Source organism: Manis pentadactyla, chromosome 4 (assembly GCF_030020395.1).
Source record: "Manis pentadactyla isolate mManPen7 chromosome 4, mManPen7.hap1, whole genome shotgun sequence".
In the NCBI taxonomy this organism is placed as follows: domain Eukaryota; kingdom Metazoa; phylum Chordata; class Mammalia; order Pholidota; family Manidae; genus Manis; species Manis pentadactyla.
Genome location: NC_080022.1, coordinates 159,120,058 through 159,131,175, shown reverse-complemented (window position 1 = coordinate 159,131,175; position 11,118 = coordinate 159,120,058). Strand labels below are relative to the sequence as shown.

The window sequence follows — 11,118 nt, the reverse complement described above, 5'->3', positions numbered from 1 at the left end:
ATCTGACTGGCCAGCGTGCAGACTAAATGGAGAAGAAGCAGAGATGCACAAAGGCAGCAAAGAAAAGTGAGATACAACAGCCTGACAGTGAAAGCAGACAGAAGAGCCGAGAAGGCTGGGGTAAGAACAACAAAAGGAAAGTAATCTGAGGCCATTCAGTGCAGGGCAAACGATCAGCCCCTCTCAGGAGACCATGCATTAAGTGACAATCATGAGAGCTTTGAGTCATTAAAAGAAAGGTATATGTGTTCAACACAGTTTAAGAAAATTAAAAACATACATATTATACATTTGAGCAATATCATCATTACAAACAGGAAAACCATTAACAGTGAAAGCCACAGGTGCCTGAAAGACTTAGAATTAGGGCGTCCCCTTCCTTGATGACACGGGGTAAAAGGAGCTTCACCAAAACATATCGGGGCCTTTCACCTCCCAGAAAGGTGTTATTTAGTAGAAGGAAAGCAATGGAAATGGGGAAAGAGAAGCAAATGGGCAGGGACTTAGGTTTGTCCTTCCATTCAAAAATATCTGCTGCTTGGCTGCGCAGCTAGAAGCTTGGCCCCGACCTTAGTCCTCCTGGACCTTGGGGATGCCGGGCGTGTCGTGGCTCCTGCCCAGCAGCATGCTCTCCAGCCGCCTGCAGTGCTCTCGGAGCTGCTTCTCCCGGGGCAGCAGGAAGGTGAGGACCTTGTTTCGCACGATGCCCCGGTCCTCCTCCTCCCTGAGCCGCTGCTTCACGCGCGCCGCCTGCTCCTCCTGCTGCGCCAGGGCCCCCTTCATCTCACAGAAGGCGTCTTCCAAGTAATGGATGGCCTTCCACACCTCATTCTTAAAGTCCTCCAGCTCCCGTTGCACCCCAGCCACCTTCTGTTGCAGAATCTCCAGCTCAGCTGGAGGAGGGAGGCAGGTGGGCCATGACTGGGAGAGGGAAAAGTCTCCAGACTGGAGGCCGCTGTCCACCATCCTCTTCCCTTGGAGGGTATTCACCTTCATGAGGTTGGACCCAGCCTGGTAGAGTGGTTCCATAGTCTCCCTTGCTATCTGGACAGAGAGGAAGCTAAGAGACCAGACAAGTCAGTGAATTGTTTTGGCTAGAGACACAGTCATTTGGAGTGGAGAGGCTGCACACACTGTGACGTCAGGGCCCCTTCAGCCAACCAGAGGACAGCACCAATCCACTCATTTGCATACGAGAGCCTCCTTGGTTGGTCCTCCAGGGCTTTGCTCATCCACCTTGGAACTATTTAGCTGTCATCCTGAGGTGTGGATTCTTCGCAACTCGTCATCACCCTTCCAGAAGCAGAGCTCAATCCCTCCTTTTACCTAAGGACAAACCAGTGTCCAGAGAAATCAATGGGCAGAAACAGCAGGCCAGACCCGGCTCAGCGGCTGCTAAGTCTGGGTGGCCTCCCACACTGGCAAGGGTCCTGGGTGGTCTCCAGATGGTCTCTCTGGGCTTCAGTACCTCACCAGTGAAACAGGACATTGTAAGAGATGATGCCTAATCCCACTTCAAGCTCTAAAGGCTAAAAAAAAAGTAATTTCTGAACCAAAACCCTTACTCTTACAATTGTGCCAGAATTCTAGGTAATCTTCGTAGTTTCGAGGCAGATGCTCAGGTTTTGATGGCGCACAGCAGTGCTGATTCAGGGTGGGGGTGGGCAAATCAGGCCAGCCGTTCATTTACTCCGCAAGCACTTACAGAGGACTCACTGTGCGTCAGGACCAGGGGACAAGTGTGTCCCCACTCCCTGCCCTGCCCCATCATGCCTGAATGTTGAAAAAGATGAGAAAAAAACATACAGGAGGGTGAATCTCACACTTCTTCCCTGATTACTCTTAGAAGGGCAATGTTTCTAGCTGATCTACATTTGTTTTACATGAGAGCAAACCTCTGTCCTGCAGATGGATCTCTTGCCCAGACTTCTCTCTTAACCTCCAAATGTAACTGTCTCTCCACCAAGGTGCCTTAATTCAATCCACCCAAAGCTAGGTTAGTCATCATTCCACCTAAACTGGCTCCTGTTCCAGTGCTGCTGTCAGGTTGATGGCATCATCCTGGGGTAGCTCCCCTGTCAGTAACCACATGAGAAACCTGGGGTTAACCTAGAATCCATCCAAGCAGCTCTGGGTGCTACTGACTCTACCGCCCCTGAGCACTCCAGCACCAAACCCCCCAGGCTGGGGTCTCAGCTCTGCTACCGCTGAGCTGTGTCTCTTTGAAGTTTACTTTACTTCCCTGAGCTTCAGGTTCCTCAACCATAGAGGGTGGATATGAATTCAGTGATGTGCAGCTCTCTGATTTATGGCTGTTGACAATTTCCATAGTGTAAATTCTCCCACCATAGATGACATGGTGTCTCTGGGAAGAGATGCACATGATGAGCCCTCGTGAGCTGTGCAAGCTGACCCCGGCACCACAGGACCTGTGATGGGTGCAGCTGCCTTCTCTGAGGTGCAGGCTGACCTATCTAGAGTGCCTTCAGTAGGCCCCAGAGAGGCCATTTGGCACAGAGGTTCATAGCTAAACTAAGGTGGGATTTTGAATCTCAAAATAGGACAGCAACTTGAATTATTGAGACAATGTAGAGAGAGCACTATTCTAGGAGTCAGGAGATCTGGAATTGCTGTGTAACCACAGGGCAGTCACCTCCCCTCTCTGAGCCTGTTCCCTTTGCTGTAATGTGACTAGGTAGGAGATGGTTCCTCTGAAGTCTCCAGCATTCTCAGATCCACAGAGTCATCCCTTTCAGCCTCTCCCAAGGCACTTAGCATCTTCTCCCTTTTTTTGTGACCTAAAACATTGCCCCTCCGGTCCCTGATGGCACAGTACCTTCCATGAGGACAGGGACTGTGATTTCTCATCCTATGTACCCTCAAGTGTCCTGCCTCATGCCCTGCACATAATGGCACTCAGAAAACTAGAGGAAATAGAATTTATACTCATAGGCGACTATCAAATCCCAAGGCTCCCTCAGCTTTCCCTCTGATGTGATGACACCTACTGGTCTGAGGGGGAACAACACTCTCTTCATTCTAAAACCCAGGTGGGGAGGGGAAGATGGTATGAATACATAGCCTGCGGTCTTGGGGTGTATTAGCTAGAGGTGTGTGAGGAAGTCAGGAACATAGGAGGTTCTCAATAAATATTTCTGGAATCAGCAAAAAGAAGACTGTGTCTCTGTCTTAACGGTTCTGCAATTCTTTGTGTATTTTGCTCTTTGTGCCCCTTTTCTGTCACTCTCTTTCTCTGATTTTGTCTTCCTTTTTGCCTCTGTCTCCCACAGGGAATGGTGGAAGTCATAACCAGAGCTGTGAAAGAAAAGTAACAGAAGTTAAGATGGAATAGCAACCTCTCCGTGTCCTTGGGGCTTTGTAGTGAGGTCTCAGTGCATTCTCCTCAGAACTGGACAGGCAGGACCGTGTGCCCACAGGTGGCTCAGCAGAGGGTGAGCACAAATGAGCTCTGTCAGCAGAAGACCCCGGGCTGGGTGGCCTCTTGGACCTCTGGGGAGTCCTCCACAGGGGCAGCTTGTATACACGTCGGAAAGTTCCCCTCAGGTTTTATAATCCAAGCCTGTACCTTCCTCACAAATTTCCTTCTACTTGTCCTAAGAAAGTAAGAAGGCAAATCTAGTGTTCCCTTCACAGAGTCAGGAGAGAGGGACTCCAACATCTGGCAAGGCGTGGGCCACTGGCAGGGACGCTTCCCTCTCCCTCGGCTACCTCAGCAGTTCTGACACTCTCCGTGTGTCAGGATACTGGGGGGACGAGGCAGGACATCCATCCCCAGAGACCCAGACCCCACCCCTGAGAATCAGATGCAGCCTGCAGGGAAAGGGCTGCAGGAGTGGGTGTGCTCTAGAGGGTCCAGGGTCAGGACTGCTGGTCAGAACACACCCTGCGGGTGCACCTACTTCTGAGGACAGAAACCACATGGCTTGGCAGCCCTCCCCAACCCCTGTCATGTGTCCCCTCCCCGTGCTCTGCCTCTGCTTGTGAAATAAAGCTTTAGGGTCAGGAAAAGGGACATGACACAGGAGCAGTCCTTCATGTAGCTCTTTAAAATGAGGGGGACCCTTCTGAACTCTTCACATCCTGCCAGTGAGAACTACACCCACAGTCCCACTTAACTAGGCACTGGCTGTGGGGAGGAATCTCTGAAGCTGGCTCAGACTCATCTCGGGTCCCCTCCTGGGGCTGGAGCTGGCATGGGCCTCCCGCAAGCAGAGGCTTCCCAATACAAGGACCAAACTGGGGTTCTGGTCCCACACAAGGAGAGCACAGGCAGCCAACTGCAGCTTCCACAGAAAGAAGTTACATTTGAAGAGAAAACAGTGAAAGGACCTTGTGTAATCCCCCAAATGAACCACTCCTGTCAGCTCTCAGGAGAGTGGGGAACAGTCTCCTAGGAGTCCTTTAAAATGGCTCTCTCCCCATCCCCAAGAAAAAAAAATAGGAAAAAAAGAAACAACAGAATTCAAAGCAACTTCTCACAAACACCAAAAAGTATAAAGTTGGACATTTCCAAAGCAGAGGGCGGTGGCTGGCCTTTTCCAGCACACTCTTTTTCCAGAACCTTCTGGGCCTGGGTGGGGATGGTGGGGCTACACAGCCAGCATCTTGCCAGATGAGCACCCCTACCCAACCATAGCCATCTTGACACACTGCATCTTAAAATCCAAGCCCATAGAGGGACTTCCCTCTGCCCCTCTGCCCGCCCACCCAGCCAGCCAGCCTTCCACTCATCCACCCAGCCAGTCACATATCCAGTGACATTCACTCACTACCTGTCCCATGTACACCATGATAGGCAGTAGGGATTTAGGATAGCAAACAAGATAAAGACCCTGTTCTCAAGCTGCTGGAAGGAGACAGGCAATAAAGGGAAGCAATTGACAAATAAGATGATCGGAGCTGGCGCTAAGTGATCTGAAGGAAGTGAACAGGGTGAGGTTCCAGAGCACCTCAGGGCAGGCCTCTGTGAGAGAGGACATTTAGGTAGGATACGATGAGGATGCCTGGGGGTAATGTTCAAAAGGGAACCGCAAGCGGCAAGACTTTGTGGCAGGAATGAGCTGGAGGAACTTCAGAGGCCCAGGTGACTGGAGGTGACCAGGAGGAGGAGGAGAGGAGGGAGGGCCGTGGGGTAATAGTCCCCGTGTACCTGCATGTGTGTGAGGACTATCAAGGGTAACTCTAGTGGTGCGTGACTTCCGCCTGCAATAGTATTCCAGTCTGGGGAATGGGGACAAGGCTGGGATGGGGCTGGAGACCAGGATCAAGAACCAAATTCATGCTGTTCACCATGATTAATTAACCCAGAGCCAGAGCCCCAAAGGCGCAGTGCTAAAAATACCTGCTTCCCTCTGAGATGCGGCAGCTGCCGCCCAGCAACTCTTACCATTGCCATTTGTCATAATTTGACACTGATAAGGAGTGTCCATGGGGCTGTGTGTCTGCAAGAATTGGACTCATCCACAGCTCACCAGCCAGCTGGCCCTCAGAAACCAGCCACGGCACTTTCCTACCTGAACTCTTCTCCCATCCCTGAGCCCTGCCTTGGCCACCCCTGGAGGTACCTGCCACCTGCCCACTGCCTGCCAGGTTTGCCTCTCCTCCTGGAGCCCAAGTGGACCCACCTCCAGGGTGGGAGCCAAAGTATTCTCGAGGACAGGAGAGCATAGTCGGATGCCATGTTTTATGCCACTGCAACCCTGCAACTCGGACTGGAGCCATCTATCAGAGGCCCTGCCAGTCCAGGGCAGCACTTTAATTAAAATATGTAAAACATCCTGGTGGAGTGGATCTGAAGACACAGGAGCAGTCCTTGGACCCAAGTAGCTTGGAAGAGCTGGCCCATCTCCAGCCCCAGAGGCCAACGCTGTGCCAGGAGGGCCCTCCAAAGCAGGCTGGAGCATAGTGACGTCTGCCTTGCACCATGTACCCACACCACCCGGGACAGAACTTAGCTGGGGCAGAGCATCCACATGAAAGAGTCCTGGGCCAGCTCTGGGACCTGGAGAGCATGCTGAAAGAGCCTGGCGTCATCCCAGTTGGAATATTCTATCTCTACTCTCAATGCTAATTTTCTTCAATGACCCACATGAAGCTGGTACCTGGACATTTACATACATAAACTCTTTAGCAAAGCCATTTCCTTTTCCCAGACTATTGAGCTCCCCAAGTTTACTCTTCTTTCAGACTGCCTTCCATGTTGACAGGAAGCGTGGTCTACACTGTTTAGGGGAGGGGTGGGCAAGCTATTTTGTACAAAGTTCAAATCAGAAAAAAATTGTAAGCCAACATTTTTAATCCTAACACCTTCTTAAAATCAGAAAATGCAATTGTTTTAAGCCCCTTTTGCCCTATCATTGAAGGAATTTGTGATTTTTTACTGAAATGTCAGAACCTGCACAGTTACAGCCTGCCTCTGGAGTTAAGGCCTGTGACATATTTTCTGAGCAGTAACATAGACTGCAGGGAGTGTTGGGAGGTTTAGGGAGGCAAACGGGACCCTGAGCCTAGCCAGAGAGCAGGGCCCAAAAAGAACCTCAGCGGGAGCTCCTGTTCTGTGGTAGTGAGTGGCAGGGTACCATTTGGAGTAAGTCTCTGAGTGGGCAGAGTAGACAGAAGTAGCAGGAGGGGTAATGGGGGCCACAAGTGGTGTGAGTGGCTGGTTCTCCTTGTCACTCACAGCCCTCCCTGGGAGAGCAGGGCAGGGAGGACCTTTCCTCCACCCTAGCTCTAAAATAAGCCCAAGCTAGACAAGCAACCTCTCCCTCCGGCCCACACCCCACTAACCAGGGACAACTTGCTCAGCACAGAGCCAGAGCTACTGCCTGTGTGTCAGGGTGTCAAGCTGAATTATGTGAGCTTAAAAACAAAATCCCCTCCTTCCTGGGTTACTTAACTGTCTGCCTGGCGAGGACAGGGGATTACTGGTGACAGACACCAGGGCCTGCCTGGCTGCTCCAGACAGAGAAGCTTTGATCACCTGGAAAACTTCAGACACAGGACTCCTAATGATGAGTAATGAGCTCAAAGCATCGGAAAGTTACCCAGCGGGGTGTGGTAGAGACACACACTGCTTCCCACGGAAGCCTGGGAAACCTGGGCCAAGGGGATGGGGTGTGGCCATCTAGTGTCCTGGAGAAGAGTTTGACCCCACTCTCACCCTGCCCCAGGTCCTACCCGCACACTGATAAGGTGGGGCGGTTTCTAGGCTCCGGCTACTTGGCCTGTTACAAGGGTTGGTTTGGTGTCTAGTGGCCAGAATTGATCTTTCAGTCAAGAGTGCAGCCTCCTCATTCATTCACCTATTCAATCATGTATTTAACACACATATATTCATCAGCTAAGCTGAGCCAGACGTGGTGCTAGATGCTCTGGGTAGAAGATGGCTATGGTGGGGTTTTCTGTCCTAAGAGAACTTGGGATCTACATGGAGACATCTTAGCAAGTCAGTATCACAGGCTCTGTGATGAATGGTCTGACAGAGCTGGCTTCAGGGCTCCAACCAGAGCAGGGGACCCTAAATTAGAGTGGTGAGGACAGGGGCAGGCTGGGGATGGAATCTGAAATCCCAGGCCCCTCTAGGCTTGAGGTTTAAGTTGATCCTGTGAGAGTCCACATTCTCAAGTCACACCACATCCCTTCATCTGGGATTTCATCCTGCTCCAAGCTTAGATGGGAATATGTCAACCTTGAGTCCCCTGTTTTTGGCTAGATAGAAACTTAAGCCTAGTGATTCTCAAAGTTTTGCATACATTATAATCAGCTTGACAGAGTGCTAAAAATTATTTTTAAGGTCTGGATTTTACCCTCAAGAGATTCTAATTCACGTCTTGGGAGACTGGAGTTAGGGTAGCCAACCTTCTTGATTTCCTCTGAACTAAAAGGACTCCTGGGATGCAAGACGTTCAGTTTTAAAACCTGGACAGTCCTGGGAAAGCTGAGACAAGTCACTCTACTTGGGGCAGACACAGTTAGTCTTTGCCTAAGAACATTCCTTTCTTCCTTGGGTCTTGGAATCCTATTTTGATTGTGCAGTAACATGCCCCAGGTGGTAAATGTGGATGCATTTGGCAATTCCCTTCCCTGTCATTATTGTGTTATTTAAGATGGCCTGTGACCCACTTCACACCAATAAGTTGTAAAGGGAAGACTTATGGAAAGGTATTACACTGATGTAAAAGAGTGAGACCAAACAGAGAGGGAGAGAGAGAAACTGTCTGCCCATTCTTCTGCCTTCAACATAGTTGTATGAGAGCATGATCGTCAGAACAGTGGCAGCCGTTCTGTGGTCATGTGGCAACAAACGGAGGATGGAAAATTCAGCTTTACTAAGGATGAACAGTTAGATATCATTTTTTGTAACATCACTGAGTCACTATACCAAATCTCAAATTATCTACCTCCAATCTAACTAATATGTGATTAAATGTCTTTCTTGCTCAAACAACTGGTGTTCTTTTAATTATAGCCAAACACAGCAGAACTGTTACAAAGGGCCTAGAAATTGGTATTTTTAACAAGATCCCCAAATTCATTCTGATGCTCTCCATCCACCTATCTAGCTAATGCAGTGGTCCTCAAACAGTGGGCTTTGGACCAACAGCAATCAGAATCACCTGGGAACTTGTTAGCATGCAAGCTCTCAGGGCCCATCCAGACCTTCTGAATCAGCCACTCTGGGAGGTAGGGAGGGCCTGGAAGTCTGTTTTAACAAGCCCTCCCAATGATACTGACAACTGCTGAAGTTTAAGAGTGATTGAGCTAATCAATACCCGAGACTCCTTGACTAATACCAGACCCCAAAAACTTCTAGATGAGACTTTTAAACTTAACCAGTATCACACCTGCTTCCTCTTATTGCTTGAAAAGTGAAGCGATATGTTGTCTAATTTTCTGTGATTTTTGTCCTTCCTCCCTGGTCCCTTTCCCACATAATCATGCCTTAGCTGAATGCTGTGGTCAGATTTACTGGCCTGTGTTATTAAACAGCTGTGTGTGTTAGAGGAGGAAGGGAGGTCAGGTCATGGTCAGGACTGGCCCGAACAGGAGTGAGGTCGCGCAGTTAAGGAGGAAGAATGGGTGTCAAGGTCCCAGACCCTGCAGTCCTCGGGGAGCATCTGCACCCTCCATGAATGCCCACACATCAGACTCCATGTTGCACGGCCGCCAACCTGGGAGGACAGGGGTAGGGGAGGTCCAGGCCTCTGCACCTTCTCTTCCTTCCCCGGGGAAGCTCTGCTCCAGCAGGCCTTTTATAGTGTAGGTAGCCCCTACTTCTCACCATAATGAGTTACCTAAAACCCCAGCAAGAGTCCAACAGGCAGAAACTGAACAACAGACTTAACATTGCAAGGGGGATCTATTCTCAGCTAGCTAAAAAAGAAATTACAAAACCCCTAATTACACTTCCCTTTAGAAAACTTCGTTCAGCATTTCTCATATGCCCCTGAATTTTGTTATTCTCCTTCACAACCGACTACACTGTCAAATGATCATCCAGTAAGCATTACATTATTCATAGTAATTTACTAAAAAATAATAATAATTCCTACCATTAATTTAGTGCTTTCTGCATGCCCGGCCCTGGGGCTTCACATGCACCGTCCCCCTGAGGCTGAGCCACCAGCACAGAGATGCCTCCCAAGTGTCGTCTTTGTTCATGTGACTCCTAAAGTGCACGAACTCTTGTCCATCTTCCACTCAAATAAGACCAAAATGCCATAAAATATTTAAACACTTGCACCACTGTCTTGCCAATGGGTTTCAGCACCGGGCAAGTTTGCTATGGATTCAGTGTGACCAAAGGAATCAACAGCAAAACGTTCTTGGGGTGAAAAGGTTTATTACCCAGCGTGTTCTCCGGTGGTAGGTCGAGCACTAATGTCTCTGCCTCCACCCAGAGCCCTGGGCCGAGCTCTCTATATAGCGCAGTAATAGCTTATTGCCTACAGGTGTGGAAGCGGCAGCCCGGCAACAGGCCAGTTACATCATCAGGTGGTTTAAGTTCAGTGAGGATCCTGGCCATAGGAACCCCAACTTCCCCACAACCACTCACAGCATGGCAGCCTTGCCCACACTGACCCATTGGCCAGCAGCCCCCAGGAGGGCTGAGAGTGTGTTCATCCAGCCGCTGAGTTTCTAAAGACCGAAGCCAGCACACAGAAGGCGTCCCGGGATTCTGAAGTGTGCTGTCGGAAAGTGAGGGTTGTGCCAGAGTCCTGCCTGCCTTGTCGCCCTCTAGCCAGGGGGTCCCTGTGTCTCTGGCTCTCACTCCCGCTGGTCTCCTGTTGGGCTCATCTCTCAGAGCCACCCCCCGCTGCCAGCCAACCCCCGTTTCCCGGCTGCCAGCAGCCAGGGGTGCTTACCTGGAAGAGCAGGGCTTCACCGGTTTTCAGGTCCTGCTCATGCTCTCCTCTCGTGGGTGGTTACTGGCCTGACAGTCCCTCACATGCTCTTGTGATTCACACTCTTCTCAGCTATAAGCATTTGGTCATTATTACAGCTGAGGCCTAGACACCAAGTGGTCCCTCTCGGTAAGACAATGACATGGGTTGCTGCAAAAGACAAGACAGTTGAGGTAACAGTAAAGTCAGAAAAGGCCATAAGCAGAAAGAAATGCTTAAGGCTCTCTGATGATCCTCGCAGTAGGGGAAACCAGAAAGCGAACATGGGCGGCTAAGCAAAGCCGACCCAGCACCTGCCAAGCGTGAGGTGGCAGCCAGGTTATCGGAGTGGGTGAGCCTTGGAGAGCCTGGTAACTGCTGGGGTCACCAGCTGGTGGAGCAGGCTGTCGCCTCCCACACCCTGACTCTGTCGACTGACAGCCAGGTAGATGCCCACCTCACACAATACCCCTTTCCTCCTGGTTTCTATCGTGGGGCAGCTCAGCAGCTCCCGGACAGCCACAGAAATACTCTGCCATATGCCTGGTAGGCCCCAGCCACCCTATGCCCATCCAGGTTAAAGGAGGGCTTACAGGCCTGGTTTTTAAAGCCTGCTTGGTTTGATTCATGGCACTCAGGTTGGGGAGGAGTCAAAATGATCTGACAGGTTGGGCATGACAGATCAGCAGAGGTTGGCCAGGGCTTCGGAGGGAAG

The 11,118-nt window shown here is 50.5% G+C and overlaps 1 protein-coding gene across 1 annotated transcript; it reads right to left on the bottom strand.

Moving 5' to 3' along the window:
- Positions 1-343: 343 nt before the first annotated feature.
- Positions 344-10,879, bottom strand: CCDC182 (coiled-coil domain containing 182). The gene is made up of 2 exons (XM_036879792.2): positions 10,386-10,879; positions 344-1,326 (listed from the first exon to the last, which is right to left on the bottom strand). The coding sequence occupies exon 2, from the start codon at positions 1,027-1,029 to the stop codon at positions 571-573; it is 459 nt and encodes a 152-aa protein (XP_036735687.2). The 5' UTR covers positions 1,030-1,326; positions 10,386-10,879; the 3' UTR covers positions 344-570.
- Between the last annotated feature and the right edge of the window lie 239 nt (positions 10,880-11,118).